Raw genomic sequence first — 21611 nt, forward strand, 5'->3', positions numbered from 1 at the left:
GGTGGCAAAGAGTCAGACAGGACTGAGCAAATTCACTTTCACTTTCATGTATGTATTTATTTTTTGCTCAGGTCTGGTTTCAGTTGCCCCAGCAAGGGGGGTCTTTCCTCCTGGTGCAGAGCCTTCTGTCTAGATGTGTCCCCCGGCTCCAGAGTTCTGGGGCTCAGTAGTTGTGTTGCACAGGCTTAGTTGCCCCACAGCATGTGGCATCTTAGTTCTCAGACCAGGGATCGAACCCATGTCCCCCGCATTGGAAGGCAGGTTCTTAACCACTGGACCCACCAGGGAAGTCCTGAGGCGCAGGTCTTGCTTTGTGACTTTCAACCTATCATGTAACCTCTCTGACTCAGTGTCCTTTTCTAGGATGAGGGAATAAATAGTCAGCAAAACTCCCAAGTAAATGTGCAGAACAACCTTCATAGCTTTGACACAACCCCAGGCATGCTCCAGACAAGAAATTGTTCAATCCCAACTCCGGCCACATCTTCCTACATCCCCTGGGTCACCAACAAGGTGAACCCCCTCTAGCTCTGACACCATCTGTCCCTTTGCCCGGGCTCGGAGGATGGGGGCAGACTTGGGACCCCGTGTGGACAGAAGCCACTGGAGGCCTCTGTGAGATGGAGAGGGGCCACTGAGCACTTCTGCAGCACACGCTTTTGTAGAAGACCCTGTCCTGAGGCAAAGCATGTCCTCCAAATTCACATCTGCCAGAACCGGGAATGGGGTGTTGTTTGGATGCAGCATCCCTGCAGGGATAACCAAGCTCAGTTGAGGTCATGCTGGAGGAGGGCGGCCCTGAGTCAGTGATTGGTGACCCGATGAAAAGAGGAGCAGAGGAGAGGCCACACGATTTGGTCACAAGCCAGGAGCTCCGGGAGCTGAAAGAGACTCCCCTCCAGTCTTCAGAGGGGACAAACCCAGCTGACACCTTGATCTCAACTTCTGGCCTCCAGCACCATGAGGGAACACACTTCTGTTGTTTAAGGCACCCAGTTGGTGGAGCTGGTCACAGCTGCTCCTAGACACTGATACAGCCTCACGGTGCTGCCCGCTCTCCTTTCTGCATAAGTAGGCCCCCAGTCTGCTCTCCCATGGCCCTAAAACCACCCTCCAATGTTTTCAGAATGGCTGACATGCCCTTCCCAGCCACCCTGTCTGTGCGAGGAGCCCGGTTCTTCATTGGCAGTAGGCGGAGGACCAAAGGCCGGTTCACGGTAAGGATGGAGGCGCTGCCCCCCAGGCCCTCCAACACCAGTGCTCCTGGGGGCTGTCACCACTGGCTTGGCACTCCAATGCTCTAATTAAACAGTTGTGTGTGCCAAATGGGAATGGGGAGCATAAGGGCTCAGAGGAGACCCCTGCTAGCTAGGCACGCTCCCCTACAGGCCCTTTGCACCTGCTGTGCCCTCCTCCTGGAGCGTGAGTCCCCAGTCCTGCCGTGTTGCACTCCAGTGACCTTGGGGCCTTGCCTTGTGCCCTTGTACCATGAAGGCCTTGCCCACCCCTGAGAAGATGCCCCCACACCCAGCCCTCTCATCCCCTCTCTGGATGGTCTTTATAGCCATGACCTCCTTCAGACCAGTGTTTGGTCATTGCCTGTCTCCCCGTTGGAGTGTGAGTGGGGGGACCTTGCTCAGTGAGGATATGGGCTTTTGTTTCTTGCTGTGTCCAGTGTTGAGAACCATGCCTTGTGCATAAGAGGTGAGATCTGAATATTTACCAATGGCATGCTTGGATGGTGGATGGATGGACAGCTAGATGGATGGACGGAGTAATAGAAAGATGGATGGTAGATGGACAGATGGGAGGATAGCTAGGTGAACAGATAGATGAATGAATGTATAGATGGATGGATGGATGAATGAATGGGCATTTGGGTGGGAGGATGGAAGAATGGATGGCTGGACAAAGAGATGGATGGATGAACAGAGAGATGAATAGATGGATGGGCAGATAAGTGGACAGATGGACAAATGAGTGGACATACAGATGAATGACCAATGCACCCAGTTATTCTAGGTCAGTCCACAGGAAGAACCTGTTCCATGGTGTAATCACCTTAGAACCGTGCACAGCTCTCCACTATTGCTCCCAGTGCCCCCTAACCTATAGGCAGACTCCTCTCTCTTGGCCACCCCTCCCTCAGGGTCTGGGTGGGCTGAGCCCAGGGGTCATCGGGCCCTCCAACAGCACAGGTCTGAGTGCCCTGCACCCCCCCTGCAGGGCCTGGTGAGGCAGCTGGTTCTGCTGCCTGGCTCGGATGCCACCCCGAGGCTCTGTCCCTGCATGAATCCTGAGCTTGCTGTGCTGTCCATCCCCGCTATCCTGCATGGCCTCACAGGGAAGCCAGAAGACAACGAGGTGCTAAAATACCCCTATGGTTAGTAGGCCAAAGCTGCCCCTCCCCACGCTGACGGTAGACCCCAAAAGCCTGATCACCCTCAGGTACCCCAGGCATAAGACAGGAGGGTGCTTATCATGTGGACGAACGGATAACTGGGGCCTGATGCAGATGACCCCCTCCCTGGGGAGGCAGACAGTGCTCTCAGATCCACCCTCCTTCTGCAGGGCTCCCTTGTCGGCTGCTTAAGCCCCGCCAGACGGTGCCCTTGATGGACCGCTCATCCTACCTGGGACCCGGGGCTGAGCTGACATGAATTCCTTCTCTGACTCCCACCTGCCACCTGCTTTGCCCCAGAGCAGCATCTGGGGCCCGTTCTCCCCTTCCCTCTCCAACAGACACCAAACCTCAACCCCCCAATGGGGACCTTGATCTTCATAAGGTTCAGTTCTATTTTTGGGACCCCTCAGCCTAGAAGGTCCCCAGCACTGGTGTCTTTCATTTGTGTTTGCACCTCCCCAATGTAAAGTCAGTGTTGACTTTATTTAAGTCATACCCCCTGCCATGGAGAATCCAAAACTCTCTCCACTAACAACCCCAACTCCTACTGGGGAGGTGGGGAGACCCCTGACTCCTTCTAGAGCCTCACGGCCCTTGCTTCACAAGTCAGGGGAGCCCCTTGAGCAAGTCGGCCCTTAGACCCAGTCTTGGGCCAGCATCCCCAAATTCCCAGAGTCTCATGGCCTTGAACAGGAGTCTGACCCCCAAGGCCTCTGCCGGGCACTTGGCGAGGTTGAGGATGCTCTGTTTCACTGCCTGGCCACTGGGGTCTTAGCTCAGAAGTCACTGTAGGGAGGCCACGTGGCATCATCAGGACAGGGCTGGACCTGGATGAAGCCGTGATGACCAGGAACGTGGGGGTCAAGGTGCCTGAGAACCAAGCAGACAGAAGTTAGCTGAACCTGTGCTAGTGAGTCTTAGATGGAGGAGAGAGCGAGGCAGCATGATTACTGAGGGTTCTCAGAGGAGCTGGGGTTTGGGGAAGAACTTGGTGGGCAGGTGGCTGGACTTCAGGGGCATGTCCGGGTCCTGTGCACAGATGGCGAGGGCAAGCCCTGGGCTCTTGGGTCTCCCTGCCTCCCAGAGGCCTCGTTGACGAACCTGAGTGTTTCCTGGCAGGAACGCAGGGGTCAGGGGTCACCTGACACCTTTGACACCGCCTCCCTCTGGGGAGCACATACCCACAGGACATTTGTCTTCTTGTCACCCCCATCAGAAACTGATATGAAGGTGACGCTGGGACCCCGGCCTCCGTGCACCAAAGCGGAGGATGCCCAGTTCTGGTTCGATGCCAGCCGCAAGGGGCTATACCTGTGCGTGGGCAGTGAGTGGGTCTCCGTGTTAGCAGGTGAGACATGCAGGGCTCCAGGGGCCTAGGGGTCTTCTCAGAGACATCGTTACATAGGAATAGGGAGTGAACCTCACAGAGCAGCGAGCTTGAGTGTTTCACCTGGAAACAAGCGCCCTCCTGGGCTGGACTCGTGGGCTGGCAGGCTCTCATCCATCTTCCCAACTAGGGTAGACCATGGGCCTTCTCCAGGGTGCCCTATCCACTGTCCTCATCCTCTCCTCCCTCTCCGGTCAGATGGGATGTGATGGTGCCCAAAGCCCAAGAGTAGGGCTGTTGGCAGGGAGATGAGGAGAGAAGCCGTCTGAGGGTGGGAGTCCCTGGGAAATGGGAACTGGCTCCAGGGGGCTGTCCAGGAGCCATGGCCTCTACTCTCTAGTTCACATTCGGGCACAGCGTTTTGTGGAAGCCTGGAGCCTTGTGAAATGTTTAGTAAGGACCTGACATGTCACTTCCATCCAGCAAGTGTCCCTGGAGGTTCTGCAGGCCCTAAAGCCCATTCAGGGACCAGAATCTCCTTTGCTGGGCCTCCAGATGAGGGTAGCACAGGACTTAGGGCCACTCGCCTGACCTCATGTTAAGGGTCATGTCCCAGGGCCCTGGGGTCACTCCTGGATGTCGTCCATCAGAGCTTCTGTTCTGGGAAGCCTTAACCGGTCTCCATGTCTCTATCACAAGCCAAAGAAAGGCTGGATTATGTGGAGGAGCATCAGAGGCTGTTCACTAACTCAGAGACTCTGGGCATTGAGGTCTTTGTCATCCCTGAGGCCGGGCTCTTTGTAGCAACTGCCAACCGGAAAACCACATCCGCCATCTACAAGTGGACTGACGGCAAGTTTGCTTCATACCAGGACATCCCCACGCACCAGGCCCAGTCCTGGAGACACTTCACCATCGGGAAAAAGGCAAGTTCATGTGTGCGACTGTGTTAGTTTTTATCTTGGAAAAACCCACAGAGTCCGAGGGTTGGGTCTCCTTAGGTAGATTTTGGGCTTCCCTGGTGGCTCAGATGTTAAAGAATCTGCCTGCAATGTGGGAGACTTGGGTTCAATCCCTGGGTTGGGAAGATCTCCTGGAGAAGGAAATGGCAACCCACTCCAGTATCCTTGCCTGGAGAATTCCATGAACAGAGGAACCTGGTGGGCTACAGACCATGGGGGTCTTAAAGAGTCAGACATGACCGAGTGACTTTCACTTTATGTAGATTTTATGGGGAAAAGCATTTCTACTGGTTTCAGAGCCTCATACAGCTTCTATATGACTTTTGAATCAGACGCACTTGCGTCTCTTGGTCTGGAATGTGACTGAGAAAATCTGTTCCGTTTCCTACAAAATGGACACAGATCGCTGCTGAGACATTTCCCACTCCGTGCAGACCTGCCACTGCCTCCTTAAAGCTCTGAGATAATCTGACCTAAGTTCAGTTCAGTCGCTCAGTCATGTCTGACTCTTTGCGACCCCATGGACTGCAGCACACCAAGCTTCCCTGTCCATCACCAACTCCTGGAGCCTGCTCAAACTCATGTCCATCGAGTCAGTGATGCCATCCAACCATCTCATCCTCTGTTGTCCCCTTCTCCTTCTTCCTTCAATCTTTCCTAGCATCAGGGTCTTTTCCAATGAGTCAGTTCTTCGCATTAGATGGCCAAAGTGTTGGAGCTTCAGATTTAGCATCAGTCCTTCCAAGGAATATTCAGGACTGGTTTCCTTTAGGATGGACTGGTTGGATCTCCTTGCAGTCCAAGGGACTCTCAAGAGTCTTCTCCAGTACCACAGCTCAAAAGCATCAATTCTTTGGTGCTCAGCTTTCTTTATCTGACCTAAACGGGAGAGGAAATGGGGCTCCATCCCGGGCTCCTTCTATTGGCCCTGTAAACATGGGGGACACGTGCTGTCCTGATGGAGGGGACAGGTGATGTGGTGAGGGCTGGACCTGAGGCCTTGGATGGGAGAGCCTGGCAGGCGGCCCCCTTCCTTTCACCAGGACTGTGTTGGGCAGTAAGCCCAAGGGTGGGACTGAGAGGGCTGCCCCCTTGAGATAAGCATTTCCTTCCCAGCTCCTTCTAACCCTCCACTCCAAATGGCAGGATCCCTGGGCCCCCTCCCACGCCTGCTCTCAAGTCAGTCACCAATGTGCCCAGTTCCAGCCCTGCACACCCCACCCCTAAGGCCCATGCAGTGGGGACAAAACTGAGTAAAACAGACAAATCTCTGTTTCCGGTCCCTGCTGACTGTCAGGGTCCTGCACTCCAGGGCAGCCTGGTGAAGGAGTGACTGGCTCTCTGGTCTTATGGTTGATGACATTTGAAAGATTTTTACTTTTTCCTAATAAAAAATAACTTTATATCAAAAAATTGGGAAATTCAGAAAAATAAGAAATATCTGTCTGGTCCCCTAAGCAGACAGAGGGTCCCTGGGGCTGCTTCAGCTACAGCAAGTGAGCCCCCCACCCTAGGCTTCTGGCTTCTGTCACATCACATGACCTGTGACCTGGGCCTCTGGGTTGTGTCACACATAGGGCGTTGCCACATGGTCCTCAAGTGTGTGACACACACGTGCTTCTTGACAGACAGCAGGGTATTAAGCTCTCTCCTCCTTGTCTGAGTGATGCACATTGCTGTGCATAAGGCTTTCCCTGGGTTTGGGAGATAAAAACAGAGCTAATAGGCTGGTAAACATGGGCCTAGCTACCGGTCTTAGAGTAATTAAGATCTGGAGTCAGTGCCACGTCCTGGGGCCTGCCCAGGCTGCCAGTCCTGGGCTCATCCTCTGTCCTGGGGCTCGGCCTCTGTCCTGGGGCTTGGCCTCTGTCCCGGGCTTATCTTCTGTCCTGGGCTAATCCTCTGTCCTGGGGCTTGGCCTCTACCCCGGGGTTCAGCCTCTGTCCCAGGGCTCAGCCTCTGCCCCGGGGCTCGGCCTCTGTCCCAGGGCTTGGCCTCTACCCTGGGGTTCAGCCTCCATCCCAGGGCTCAGCCTCTGTCCCGGGGCTTGGCCTGTGTCCCCGGGTTCATCCTCTGTCCAGGGCTCATCCTCTTTCCTGGGGCTCAGCCTGTGTCCCAGGGCTGACATTAAGAAACCCAGAGCACCAGCCCCTCACTCAGATGATGAGAACCCTGTTCTGGTCCTCTCCCCAGATCTTCCTGGCTGTGGCTAATTTTGAGCCGAATGAGAAAGGTCAGGAGTTCTCGGTCATTTACAAGTGGAGCCAGAGAAGGCTGAGGTTCACGCCATACCAGAGGGTGCCCACCCACAGTGCCCGGGACTGGGAGGCCTTTGAGGTGGCCGGCGAGCACTTCCTGGCCGTGGCCAACCATCGGGAAGGTAGGAGCCGTGGCCTTGACTCTGGGCTTGGGCGTGATCGCCTGCAGCGGTCAGTGTGTTTCATCAGAAATGTATAATAAAGCTCACCTGGCCTGCATCCTCAGGCTCTGCTGTATGACAGTGGCGTCTGAAGGTGGACACTCCTGAGCACCCTCTCACCTGTTCAGGTGGGAGGGGTCCCTGCCCCCATCCATTCTGGGCACAAACTCTGAGATGCAATGGGTACGTGGGGACAGGCCTAGGAGGGCCTGGGAAACCTGGCTTCTGGGCCAGATGACTGTCCTGAGTGACCGCAGCAAGCCCTTTCGGGTGCTATAACTCAAGGGGGACAGGACCCTGGGGGCAACTGGCCCTGCAGAGTGTCTCCAGCCTCTGCAGGTTCCAAGACTCAGAGTTTACCTGAGTCTACAACCTGCCAGGGAGCTCTGTGGGGGGGTAGGGAGGAGACCCCACCACCACTCATGGGCAGAGGGATCCCAGGAGCCTGCTACCAGGTACCTCTGAGGACAGTAAGTGTCCCAGGAGAGGCTGACCCAGTGGGGTGTGTGGGGGGGAGTGGGAGGCCCTAAGGAGCACAATGTGGGGACAGGGCTTCCAGCCCGCACAGGTCTGATCTCTGGGGGGAGGGAGCATGAAGGGGAAGGCAAGCAGAGTGAAGGGTGAGGCTGCAGAGGGGGTGGGGAGTCCCACCTCCAACACAGTAGATAATCACAGGGGTCTGGAGTCCCCCAAAGGCTGGGCCACCAAGGGTTCTCATGGGGCACAGAGGCAGGAAGGTCACTTGATGGGTAACGTGGCTGGGGACCCGGGAAGGGTGCAGGAGATCAGGGTCCAGCTGGTTGGACGGGCTGCAGGGCCTGGGGCAGGGTCCCATGGGGCCTGGTCCCAGGGCGCTGGCATGAAGCCGCAGAAGCCTGTCTCCCTCCCTCAATGCTGCTCGGCTTCCAGGCGACAACCATAACATTGACAGCGTCATCTACAAGTGGAACCCGGGGACCCGGCTCTTCGAGGCCAACCAGACCATCGCCACTTCGGGCGCCTATGACTGGGAGTTCTTCACGGTGGGGCCCTACGCCTTTCTGGCTGTGGCCAACGCCTTCAACGGCACGTCCACGCGGCTGCAGTCCCACCTGTATGTGCGGCTGGGCGGCTCCTTCCAGCTCTTCCAGTCCTTTCTGGTGAGGACCCTGCGCTCCCCATGGCACCCCCCCACACACCCTTCCCAGCCCCAGGCCTGTCCACACCAGGCGCCTCCCTAGAGGTCAAGTGAGGGAGCCTGCAGATGAGGTGGAAGGGCTTCCCTGGCACGGAGCTCCCACCAGTACATGTGCTCAGATGGGTCCCCTGGCCCCCTGGTGGGCCCCACAGTCTAACCTGCCTTTATGTGGGTGTCACGCTCTTGTCCTGAGGCAGCCAGCAGCTGGCCCCTGACCTGGCCAGCTGTGGGGACAGCACTTTTCACCTTCTCTGAGATCATCCCTTAGCTGGTTCCAGCCGTTGTGGGCTGCCTGGCAAAGCATCAGACTGAGGCAGCAAGAGGCTTTATGAGGTGGGGCAGCACTGAACGCCCCGGTGAACCATGCGTGTGCTGACCAGTCCCAGGCTAGTGGGCGGTGTTGGCAGCCCCTCCCCGGGCCCCACCGTGGTCTAGGATGATGATATGGGGTCCAGACCCTCCTCTACCTTCCCTTGCCCTCCTCCCTCCCAGCTGCCTGGCTTGTCCCTCTCAGTGTCAGACCCCAGACCAAGCCCCCACGTGCTCAGTCGCTGAGTCATGTCCAATTCTGTTCAACCTCATGGACTGTAGCCCACCAGGCTCCTCTGTCCATAGGATTTTCCAGGCAAGAATACAGGAGCAGGTTGCCATTTCCTACTCCAGGGGATCTTTCTGACCCAGGGATCAAACCTGAGTCTCCTGCATTAGCAGGCAGATTCTTTACCACTGAGCCACCTGGGAAGCCCAAGCCCCCATGGATGACTAAAATGAACAGTCGAGGTCGGCATTTGCATTGTCCTGGCCACGTCATAAGCTCGTTCTTGCAGAGCCAAGGGTGTGTTTTGACCACTCCCTTCTCAGTGGTGGGCTGGGACAACCTCCGGGCCAGCCCCTGGGGACAGGCCCTGCATGCAGGTCAGACTCTTTTCATGCCACAAGCCCAGCACGTGGCTAACTTCACGCATGGACCCCAGGTGCTGCATAGGACACTTTTCCACAAGTTCCTAGTTGCTTCTTCCCATATCCCTCCCTCCCTCCCTCTCCTCTCCTTTGTGGGGGAAGAAAACCACCATCTCTGCACATGGTAACGTCCCCCGGCTTCTTGCTGGTCCTGCCTGTCCCCAGGCTCCTGTGAGCACTGCGTCCTCGGTGCCTCCTGGGTTTCCACCGTGTGTCACTGCTCCCCTCACAACCGCGAGGTCTCTGGTCAGCTTGTGTCCACAAAGAGCCCTCTTTCCCTGCAGCCCGTCCTCCTGGGCCCTCCTGCCTGTGCATCCAGGCCGACTGTCTCTAGAGCTGACAGTGGTCCCTCTTCTGGAACTTTCCTTTACTGCCATCTTTGGCTGGAGCCACCACATCCCATTCTGATCTCCAGTGTCCCAGGTGACCTCAGGTTTTCGGGTGACACCTCAGGGGCGCCCCCTTCCAGGTACTTCCCCACGCTCCCCAGCGTCCCTGCAGCTGGGCCAGGTCACGTGACCAAAGTCAGCCAATGGGTGTAGAGCAGAGCGAGCCCACATCAAATCTGGACTGAGGGGTCACAGCCCACCCCTCACCCTCTGCAGCCACATGGGTCACGTGGCCTGATGGCCCAACCACAGGCTGGGGGAGCCATGACCTCGCCAGCTTCCTCTCAGTGAGAACCACCGTCTGTGGCAGGAAGTGTGGACGCTCGTGGTGGCCGCGTCCCTCGCCCGGCCTGATAAATGGTGTACAGGATTTTAGGGTAGAGGTCATTCCCTTGAGAACACGGAGGGCGGCCCCCTGCCTCCCAGAAGCCAGGGGCGCAGTGGCCCCTCTGCCGCGCCAGGTGCCCTTGCATTGACCTTCTCTGCCCTCAGCGCCCACAGGTTTCTTCACAGTGGTTCCCTGGGCCTCTTGACTGCTTTGTTTCAGGGCCCTTTCAACTTCAAGGTGTGCTTTTCCAGGCCTGGGAGATTTTCTTGGTTTTTCTTGATCATTCCATATACCACCCCACCCCGGCACACTGGTTAGAAGGCTTTCAGATCTCCTGGGTTGAGTTATCTTTTCAACCTAGAATCTTTCCCTATCTTTATTCTCCGATCATGTTGAGGAACATCTTCTCATAAAACTAGGAATCGTCTTTCTAATATCCAAGAACTCTTCCTCTTCATGCCGTTCTATATTTACTCTATAAATACAGTATCTTCTTGAATACTTTTGAAGATCATTATAGTTTTAAAAAATTCTGGTTTGTTTCCAGAACCAGCCCGGTTTATTCCAGTATGAGTGTATGTATATATTTTAGCCTGACTCTCATGTTCCAGGTCCTTTATCACATGTCTGGAGGACCCTTTGTTTTCTGTTTATATTTCATGTTGAGCATGGCAGGGGGTGGCATTGTCACTGGTGGCTTGTGCCCCAGGGAGCTAGGGGTCTGGTTGAGGCCCTTGATGAGGTGCCTTCTAAACTGGCCTTTTGTGCAAACATAGGAGAGGTCACATAGGATGATAATCTCCAAACTGCACTCCCCGACCAGCTGCAGGAAGCCTCTTCATGTCACTTGCCTGGTGTGACAGCCCAGCTAGGGACCTGTGTGGTTGACCAGAAGGCCACATGCCGGGCCTCTGTGTTCTCTGGACACCATGGGGAAACAGTCAGCCTGAATTTTTCAGAGCAGCGTTCGTTCCTGCCACTGTCTGTCATGCAGAATATCTCAGATCCCTTCCACGTTCTGGCCCATCTCCTTGAATGCTCCCCAGTATACTGGCTCCAGAGCTGTGAGCCCCTGAAACTCTGTATTTTCAGGCAGCATCAGGATCTGGCTCCAGTCTGTGTCCAGCCTCGGACACGGGGCATCCTCAGAAGGAAGACTGGGCCGAGGGGCAGAGACAGGCCCAACTGAGCCAGGATGGGGGCCATCTGGGCTCCATGCCCCAAACCAGAACCAGCCCAGGGGTGTGACGCTGGCTGGAAGAATCAGCCAGAAGTGCAGGGCGGGGGCGGGGGTGGGCAGAACCACAGTGGCTGCGAGAGGACGCGTCTCCAGCCGGTGGGCAGAGCTGCCCCGGGAGCTGACTCTGGGGGCTGCAAGGGGGGCACTGCTGCTCCCCATGCCCACACATACCTGAGGACCCTGCCTTCTCTTATGAGCTGAGTCTCTTTGCACCCAGTGAGTCCCTCAGAACCCACCAGATCCCATTTTCATGTTCTGCCAGCTGTTTTTATATGGTGTTTAAATCCTCTTAGGTCCTGAAGATACCTTCATATGTTTGCACTTGGTTTGGAGCTTTGCAGCATCTCTCATGGCCTCACATGAGTTTGAAGCAGGCGTTGAAGTTTGAAGTGTGTGTAGAGAGGCGCCAACCTCGAGGGGAGCCCTTTCTGAAGGGATGGCTGGGCAAGGGACGCAGGCTGCTGCATTTGTGGCGCTGTGCACACAGACAGCCCTGAGAGGGGCACCAGGTGGGTCCCTCACTGGCAGGGTGAGTTCAGCTCATGAGGAAGGTTGTGCTTATGCTGGGTCTGCAGCCCAGGGGTGCATGGGAGATCAGCTGTCCACCCTGATGCATTCCCCGGCAACCCCTTCCAGACCTCCCCACCTCTCCCACCAGGAATTCTAGAATCTTCCTCCAGGTGGCAGAGACCAAGGCTCCAACCAGTTGGCCTCACCATCTTGGACCAAAGGAAGTGGAAGCTGGGCGTGTCAAGGAAGGATGGGCTTCACCCACAGAGACCCAGCCTCCAGCTGCTGGGACTTCTGCTCCCTGAGCTGTCTGGCTGTGGGATCTGTGGTTACAGTCATCACGTGTAGACCTGGAGTGGAGGGGGTGAGGAAGGGGAGGGGCTGCAGTGGACCAAGACTGGGGGTTGTTGCTGGGAGGGGCCACTGGCAGAAATGAGAACCAAGGGCAATGGAGTATTTCTGGCAGGGTGTGGGCTGAAGGCTGACAGGGTCTCCAAGAAGAGGGCCAATGAAGCCCCCTGGGAAACCACTTATCAGGGCTGGTGAGGGACAGGCAGAGGAGCTGCCCAGAGTCATCAGTGAGTTTAAGGAGACAGAGAATGAAGCTGGGGTTTGTCAGAAAGGCAGTCTCCACCAAGAATGTGCGTGCATGCTAAGTCACTTTAGTGGTGTCTAACTCTGTGCAACCCCATGGACTGTACCCTGCCCAGCTCCTCTGTCCATGGGATTCTCCAGGCAAGAATACTGGAGCGAGTTGCCATGGCCTCCCCCAGGGGATCTTCCCCATCCAGGGATTGAACCCAGTCTCCTGCGTTTAGGCAGATTCTTTACTGCTTGAGCCACCAGGGAAGCCCCAAGAATGTAACTGTCCACAAATGAAGGAGGCAGCCGTCTGTAAGGAGGGTGTTGTGAGAGTGCCCCCGGTGGTCAGCCCTGGAAGGGACCGGCCCGTGTGCTCAAGAGGGCCAGGGCCCTTCCTCCTATGCTTCCGTTTGCTCTGTGAGGCTGGAGCTGGCAGTGGACCAGGCAGCCCAGGGAAGAGCAAGGTGTGGAGGGGTCGCTGTACTGGGGTAGAGCTGGAGGGCACCCCAAAGTTGGCCAGGGAGTGTGCTGCCCCCTGCAGTCTCCCAGGAGGGGAGACTTAGCCAACTGCCTACAGGGTCAAGGGCTGAATCCTGCAGGGTCCTTTGGGACCTGCCTGCCTTCTCCTGGCAGTCACCTGGTCCTCCCTCCCCAGGCACTCCGAGACCTGGGTTCTCTTCTCCATCAAAGCCGGAACCCAAGGGCCTCCTGGCCAACAAGCAATCTGCTGATCCCTGGGAGCCCACCCCCCCTCTAGGGCACTGTCAAGGGCTCCAGGTGCTCTGGCTGCCAAGTCCCAGAAGCACCATCCTCCCTCGAGGTGCTCCAGGCCCAGGCAGGCGCAGTTCCAGGGGATTCCAGGGCAGGGCTCCGGGGAATTCCACTCAAAGAAGGGCGGGAAGGGTCCACCCAGCCCAGCAGGTGCCGGCTGCCTTACTCTGGTGCCAGGCAGGGTTTGGCAGGGCTGTTTGATGTGGGAATTTCTTCTCTCCCTGACGTGTCCCTAATACGCTCAGAATCCAGGAGTGGCCTGACAGTGGGGCCTCAGGCCAGCTCACCCCTACCCAGGCTGGTGCAGCCCTGGGCTGGGATTCTCCCCGGTTTACTTCCGAATGGGAGGAGCCCAGCCTCTGGCTGAGGGCGCAGGTGTGGGCCCCAGGCTTCGAGGGAAGCTCACTGCCAGCCAATGACTGGCAGTCAGGTGGCCACCTGATGGACTCTGCTAGCCCCTAGCAAATAAAATACAGGAAGCCTATTTCAATGTGAAGGAGAAGGCACTAGCAACGCACTCCAGTACTCTTGCCTGGAAAATCCCATGGACGGAGGAGCCTGGTAGGCTACAGTCCATGGGGTCTCAAAGAGCTGGACACCACTGAGCGACTTCACTTTCACTTTTTACTTTCATGCATTGGCGAAGGAAATGGCAACCCACTCCAGTATTCTTGCCTGGAGAATCACAGGGACAGAGGAGCCTGGTGGGCTGCTGTCTATGGGGTCGCACAGAGTTGGACACGACTGAAGCGACTTTGCAGCAGCAGCATTTCAATGTGAAAGCCAGATAAACAACGAATCAGTTTTTAGTAAAAGCGTGCCCATACACATGGACTGAAACATCATTTTAATCTGAAACTCAAACTGAATGAGGCACCCCGTACTTGATGTATCTGGCGCCCCCGGCTGGGCGCACAGACCCGAGGCGAGGCGAGAGCCCCTCTAAGCCACGCCCACCTGGATACTCCTCCCCTCCCCAGCCGCTGGCCACGCCCCCGTCCTTCCCGTTGGGCTCTGGCCCTCTTCTCCCAGTTCCCAGGCCCAGACATCCCTTTTACTGACCCTTGTCTGCAGGCCAACCCCTTCTTGCTGGGGCTCAAGGCCATGAGCTGAGGGTGGAGTGGCTCCGAGCTGAAAGGAAGCTCTGGTGATCTGGGGGAGACCCCTTCTCAGACCAGCCCTGGCCGCTTGTTCCGTGTGGGTGTGTACATGTGCAGGTGTGTGCATGTGGGCGCTTGCAGTTATGTGCACATGTATACAGATGCATGCGTGCAGGATTGTGTGTAAAATCGCATCCATGCAGGTGTGTGCACGTGTATACATGGGTGCGTGCAGGTGTGTGCGTGCGTGTGCGTTTCCCACTGCGGTGGTCTCATCAGCAAAGGGTAGGGCAGAACCAGCAATTCACAGTCTGGCCACTCCCGTGGTTTCTGCAACCTGGTTGGGCTGGCACGTGTGTGTCACTCTGCACAGTCTTGTGAGTCTCTAACGTCGGTCCTCTGATGAGGCTGGAGGCCCCACGGGCCCAAGGGTCCCCCCAGCTCAGAAGTTGCGACGTTGCCCCAGGGGACAGAAATAGTGCCACCTCCAACCCGCGGTGAGGAAAGGGTGCTAACCCAGGAAGGCCTCAGCCCAGCTCCTGGTCCGGCAGGGTCGGCGACGCCAGGTGCCCTGGTCCCTGTCCTTGTCCTGTGAGTCACTCTTTTAGCTTGAGCGCCCTTATTTCCGACCCTCGGATGGGCCCAAGCCTGTTTCTCGGCCCCCGCGACCCTCGGCCGCGGGGCGGGGGTGGGGTGGGGTGCGGGAGGCGGTGGTGGCCCGGCCTCCGCGCACCGGGCGGTAGAACGGGCAACCGCGCCCTCTGCTGTTAGTGGAGAAAACACCAAGCGAGCGGCTGGCGGGGTACCTGTCCCCCGCCGGTCGGAGTCAAGGAAGACAGGGCCCCTTCCCACGTGGGCTGGGAATGCAATGGTCCCTCCAGCATCGTTGGACATCGCGGTGACCAGCTTTGGCCGGCCAGGACTGCCTACCTCGGGGTAGGCACGTGTCCCCAGGAAGCAGCCGGGTCCAGAAACTGATCGCTGTGTGGCTTCTAAGGCTCAATTCTTTGTACGACCTGAGCTGTTTCCAGATTTTCATTATTATGAATAATTCTACTAAAGGCATCTCATACATGGCTTTCTGTGGGCAAATTGTTTTTACTTTTCTTGAGTAAAAACCCTAGGAGTGGAATTCTAGGCCATGAGGTAGGCGGATGTTTAACTTCTTAAGAAATTGCCAAGCGGTTTTCCAAAACAGCTCTACCATTTTATACACTCCCCAAAACAGCGTGAGTGCCAGTCATCCCACACTCTAGCCAACACCCGGTTTTGTCTGTATTTTTAGTCTTTCTTACAAGGTGTGAAGCAGCACCACCGTGTGGTTTTTAAGTCACAGTACCCTGGTAACTAACGATGGCACATGTCCACCCACCTGCTGGTTTGCCAGAGTCCCTTTCGCAAAATGCATATTCAAGTCTTTGCCCATACTTTCATTTTTTTGCCTGTCATTATTGATATGTAGGAGTTCCTTATACATTAGGTATAAAACAAGTTCTTTGTCATATCCATAGCCTTCTATCCCCTCTTTTTTGTATTAATTCAGTTTGTTGTGTAATTGTGTGCTTCAGCCATCACAATATACATGTTAAACTAACTGCAATCTATTTTTGACTGGACTATAATTGCTTTACACTGTTGTTATTTTCTGCTGTACCAGGAAGTCAATCAGCTGTGGTATACATATATCCCTTCCCTCTTAGACCTCCCACCCCCATCCCACTGAACTAGGTCATCGCAGAGCATCAAGCTGAGCTCCATGTGCAATACGGCAGCTTCCCACTAGGTATCTTTTTTGTGCATGGTGGTGTATATATATATCAATCCTAATCTCCCAACTCATCTCATACTCCTCTGCCCCACCCCGTGTCCACACTGCAATCTATTTTTTATTTTTTAATTAACCATGTGTGTGTCAGTCGCTCAGTCGTGTCTGACTCTTTGCAATCCCATGGACTGTAGCCCTCCAGGCTCCTCTGTCCATGGAATTCTCCAGGCAAGAATACTGAAGTGGGTTGCCATTTCCGTCTCCAGGGGGTCTTCCCAACCCAGGAATTGAACTCAGGTCTCCTGTATTGCAGGCAGATGCTTTACTGTCTGAGCTACGAGGGAAGGCCTTGTGTTAATATGTTCAATTCAAGTTTTAAAAAATTTTAAAATTTATATTGGAGTATAGTTGACTAATAATGTTGTGTTAGTTTCACGTGTACAATCTATCTTTGAATTAATATTATACTTTACATATAATGTGATAACCTTACAACTACATGATCTCATTTATCCTTACCTGTCCATTGGGCTATGGGGAGCATGTATAAACTCACATGTCTACTTAGGGTATGAGCTCCGCAGCTTGTCCTCTTGTTTGCTGTAAACAGTGAGTTGTCTTGACACCCAGCTCACCGTTTCCAGCGCCCTCTGCGTGCTTCTTGCAGACACTGTGCTCCTTGTAGAGTTTCACCCTCTGTAGCTTCCTTCAGGACTGCTTGTAAAGCAGGTCTGCTGGAAGTTCATTCTATCACTTGTATCTGAAAGTAACTTTACAGTGAAGGATGTTTTCACTGGTTGTGGAATTCTGGGTTCATGGTTTTCTTTCATTTCCTTTAAAGATGTTTTTCCATTGACATCGAGCTTCAGCTGTTTCTGATGAGAAGTTGGGTACCTTTGGTACCACTGTTTCCCTATAGCAAATGTCTTTTTCCTCTGGCTGCTTCTGCAATCTTCTCTGTCTATCCTTATTTAATATGATGTGTTGAGGTTATGGGGGGGGGGTGTATTTATTCTGTTTGGGGTCTCTGATCTTGGATCTGTGGTTTGGTGGTTTTAATCATATTTGGGGAAATTTTAGCCAACATTTACTTAAATGTTTTTCTGCCTCATTCTCCTTTCCTTTCCTTCTGTGATCCAATTACATGCACATTGTTGTTGCTATTCAGTCACTAAGTCATGTCCAACTCTTTGTGACTCCATGAACGGCAGCACTCCAGGTTTCCCTGTTCATCACCATCTCCCGGAGTTTACTCAAACTCATGTCCATTGAGTCAGTGATGTCATCCAACCATCTCATACTCTGTTGCCCCCTTCCCCTCCTGCCTTGTCTTTCCCAGAATCGTCTTTTCCAATGAGTTGGCTCTTCTCATCAGGCAGCCAAAGTATTGGAACTTCAATTTCAGCATCAGTCCTTCCAATGAATATTCAGGATTGATTTCCTTTAGGATTGACTGGTTTGATCTCCTTGCAGTCCAAGGGACTCTCAAGACTCTTCTCTAACACAACTCAGAAGCAGCATTTCTTCAGTGCTCAGCCTTCATTATGGTCCAACTCTCACATCCATACATGACTACTGAAAAAACCATAACTTTGATTATATAGACCTTTGTCAGCAAAGTAATGTCTCTGTTTTTTAATAAGCTGTCTAGGTTTGTCCTAGCTTCATGCACTAGACTGTGTTATATTATCACTGAGGCTCCGTTTACTTTCATTGTAAACATTCCCCCCCTTCTGTGCTTCAAATCAGATAATTTCTATTGGTGTATCTTCTAGTTCATAGATCCTTTCTTCTCGATTGTCTAGGTAGCTTTGGATCCCATGCAATAGATTTGTGAATACAGGCATTTTGCTTTTCAGGTACAGGATTTCTATTTGCCTCCTTTTAGAGTTTTCATAACTCTCCAAATCTCCCCATCTTATTGTTGATTACATACATATTTGCCTATAGGTTCTGATCACAGTTACTATAAAGTTTGTGTCTGTTCACTCCAGTATTTGTGCTGTGTCAATCTATTTCTACTTGCTGTTTCTTCTCCTGATCATAGGTCACATTTACCTGCTGGTTCCCCTGCTGTCTAACTCTCTGGTCAGTTCCTCCAGCTGCCCAGCTGTTGTTTGTCTCTGGGTCCCTGGGGTCCTGTCCCCTGTGTATGCACTTCAGGAGCTAAAATGGACTTGAGAGAAGTTAATAAGGAGATACTGGGGCCTCCCCCTACTGAGAGTTCCTCCTTCCTAGGCTAGTCTCCTTTGGTTTCTAGACACTCTGCAAGCCCCAAACCCTAACCTTGGATCTGGACTCGTCTGGTCCTCCCCTTCCCCATGCACTCCCACCCCAGCATCCCAGAGATGCTGGTCATAAATGTCCTTTTATTTACACGTGGGCCCATGTGTAAATCAGCTCATGCAGTTCAAGGTCTGTGTCCAGCCAGGCTGCTGCCTCTACTTGAGTGTCAAGCCCATATGCCACAAGACCAGGAATGTCCTCAGAGGGAGAGTCAGACAAACATGCGTTCAAGGGCCATCATCTCCCCTCCACTTTCTGCCTGCCCTTGGCCCTTCTCCAGAAACTTCAAGCCATTGTGTACATTTTTAAGTATTGTATCCAGTGCTTAGTCACTTCAGTTGTGTCTGACTCTTTGTGACCCCATGGGACTATAGCCCACCAGTCTCCTCTGTCCGTGGAATTTTCCCTGCAAGAATACTGGAGTAGGTTGCCATTTCCTTCTCTGATTGTATCCAGAGTTTATGATTATTACCAACAGGCAGGTCGGTCTCTCCACCAGTATCACAAGTCAAAAGTCAAGAGGCAAAACATTTAAAGACAATTTCAATGCAAAGTGTCCATCAGAACTGCCGCAGCCCTCACCTGCTTATGGGAACAGACAGAGTCAACCCCTTTGTGCTGACACAGGAACTCAGGCCCCAGCAGCCTCGTCAGGCTGTGGTTTGGAGTCCTCAGGAGCTTTTGCACAGTTCCACCAACCACAGGCCCCTGTTTCGGGGAGCTGCCGTGTTATCCCCCCCACTGAAGCTGCCATCTGGTGTGGTCACTCCTTTGTTTCTCAGAACAGGGATAGACCTGGACTCGTCGGGTCCTCCCCTTCCCCATGCACTCCCAGCCCAGCATCCCAGAGATGCTGGTCATAAACCTCCTGGTGGGCCCACGTGTAAATCAGCTCATGCAGTTTGAGGTCTGCAGCCAAGGCTTGGCAGCCGGCCATTCGTGTAAGTCCAGCCCCATGGGCCCATGCACACTTCACCCTCCAGGTTGATGAGTGATTTTGGAGGAGTAGCCTACACAAGATGGGGCTGTCCAGAGAGCCAGAGGACAACCTCAGGCCAGGGAGAGTGTGTAGTAAGTAACTCAGGAGGCACCTAGATGTTGCTTCTGAGTTCATAACTGGAGGGAGCAGAGAGGGCTCCCTGGAAGAGGTGTTATAGCAGTTGGGCCTCTTCCAGGGCACACTGGGGCCTGGGGAAGGGGCAGCACAGGTGGTAAGAAGCTCTCTAGGCAGATGGGCCTTTGACTGGCCTTGGAGGAGGCTGGGAAAGGACAGCGCCCTCAGGAGGGGCGCCTGCTTGACCCCCGGAGCGCAGAGGCTGGAGCCGCGTGGGTGGCCATCCTGAGGGTCTCTGCCCACAGCATGCTCTCGGCTTCCCTCTCACGGTCCCAGACGTTTGGCGCCGCAGACTGGGAGGTTTTCTACATTGGGGAGAGGGTCTTCCTCGCCGTGGCGAACAGTCACCGCTACGACGTCGAGATGCGCGTGCAGAACGACTCCTACGTCATCAACTCGGTCATATACGAGCTGAACGTCACCGCGCAGACGTTCGTCCGCTTCCAGGAGATCCGCACTTGCAGGTACGCGGGTGGCGGGCGGCCGGGGCGGGGATCCAGGGGCCCCGGTCCTACGACCTCCGAAGCCGCCCAGACCGCAGGGCACGCACCTGAGCATCTATGGGTCCGCGGTGCCCACCGCCCTGCCCACAGGTGTGAAGCGGCCTCGCTGTCCACGCCCGCAGACCTTCCACACGGCCAGCTGAGTGACCCCGGCTCCTGCTGTAGCCTTGACTCTAACTGCTTTTAAAAGCTGTGGCTCGCGTGCTTGTTTTTTTAGAATTTAGTTTTGTAGGTTTTTTTTAAATGAAATTTGCATATGTGTACAACCATTTCCGCAGTGACTTTAGAACATATTCATTACCTTGAAAAGAAACCCCACCCCTCAGCTGTTATTGCCCCGACTTCTGCAGCCCCTGGGACCCACCAGCCTACTTTCTGTCCCTCTGGGTTTCCCCATCTGGACATTGCATCAAAATGTGTCTGGCTTCTTTTACTTGTCATGTTTTCAAGGTTCATCCACGTTGTATCTTAGTGCCTCACTCTTTTAATGATTGAGTAATATTCCACTGTGTTTATCACACTTTGTTTACCTTTCATCAGCTGATGGTATTTGTCTATTTCCACCATTCGACCAAATGGTGTGGTTCTGAAGGATTAAAAATATGCTTCACGTTACTGTCAGCAGACTTGCTGCCCTAATGATTTGGAAGTCATGCCAGACCTTGATTTCCTACTGGGTTAAGCCCCAGCAGCTTCTGATGCGAGCCATGGGGGAAGACGGTGCAGTCAACATTTTGTTGCAAAAGCAAGGCCATGGGCCTTGGTTCCAGAACCAGTTACCGTTGGCAGAATACTGCACGTGGGACCACACGGCTATGCTAGCGCCCCCACCCATGCCACACTGCATGAAACCCCTCAGTGAGCGTGGCCACAGTCACCACTTTTTTTTAATGATGAATCACAACTGGCCATGGCTGGAAGTGGCCGAGACAGGATTCCAGATAACAGAAGAAGGAAGAGTCAGGAGCCCCAGGGCCCCCACTGGCCTTGCCCCCCTGCATGTCCCCAGGTACCTCTGTGGCCGTCTCATGCCCAGGGTTCTGTTGGAGCTCTAGGCCAGTGCCCTCAATGCCCCACTGAGAAGGAACCCGGGGTGAGTATCAACCAAGAGAGTGTGACTGTGTGCTGTCTGAACAAGCCATAACCCTGAGGCCTCTGGATGCAGATTCACTGGCCTGGCCTTGGGCATCTGAGCGACTCCTGCAAGGCTGCAGCCTCAGTTTCCTTATCTGTAAAGTGGGCGTGCAGTAATTAGAGCGGTTACTAGGGACCACGGCTGATGCCCAGGTTGGCCTCCTGGGATAGACAGGACTCTAAGATGTCCTTCCCAGAAGCCCTCTGTCAGATCCCTAAGAACTAAGATGTCTCTGAGCACAGACTCACCCTTAGCAAGTTCAGGGGCGTTTGTTGAAAACAGGATGCAGTGGCCTGTTTGCAGTAAGAACCACAACTTCCAAATTTAGGGGGACGTCTCTACGTCAGCAGACCCTGCTGGCACCTGAACTGAACTGGAGTCAGGAAAGAAGCATGTGAAGGGTGACCTCACAGCCAGTGTCCTCAAGTTCTCGCCTCCAGGGGGCGCTGCAGACTTTTAGGGAGTGGCCACGAGTTTAGGACAGTTCCTCTATTTCAACCTCTTCCAAGTGAACAACTTTTGCATCCATGTTCAGAGCTTCAGTGTTCACCCTTGTAGCTTGAGTGTCCATAGACAGAAGAATGTGGTCCATTTTTACAGTAGAATATTGTTCAGCCTCAAAAAAGGACATCCTGACAC

At 54.3% G+C, this 21611-nt stretch overlaps 1 protein-coding gene across 1 annotated transcript in view; it reads left to right on the plus strand.

Annotated features, from left to right (window-relative positions):
• The window catches only part of TSPEAR (thrombospondin type laminin G domain and EAR repeats), a 149148-nt gene that overhangs the window by 125367 nt on the left and 2170 nt on the right, over positions 1-21611 (plus strand). Inside the window, exons 4-10 of the mRNA XM_043874650.1 lie at positions 1127-1217; positions 2227-2383; positions 3621-3752; positions 4431-4657; positions 6887-7073; positions 8022-8251; positions 19611-19798. Of these exons, the coding sequence (XP_043730585.1) occupies positions 1127-1217; positions 2227-2383; positions 3621-3752; positions 4431-4657; positions 6887-7073; positions 8022-8251; positions 19611-19798 (1212 nt within the window). The remainder of the gene's footprint in view (positions 1-1126; positions 1218-2226; positions 2384-3620; positions 3753-4430; positions 4658-6886; positions 7074-8021; positions 8252-19610; positions 19799-21611) is intronic.

This window comes from Cervus elaphus, chromosome 19, assembly GCF_910594005.1.
Source record: "Cervus elaphus chromosome 19, mCerEla1.1, whole genome shotgun sequence".
NCBI lineage: Eukaryota > Metazoa > Chordata > Mammalia > Artiodactyla > Cervidae > Cervus > Cervus elaphus.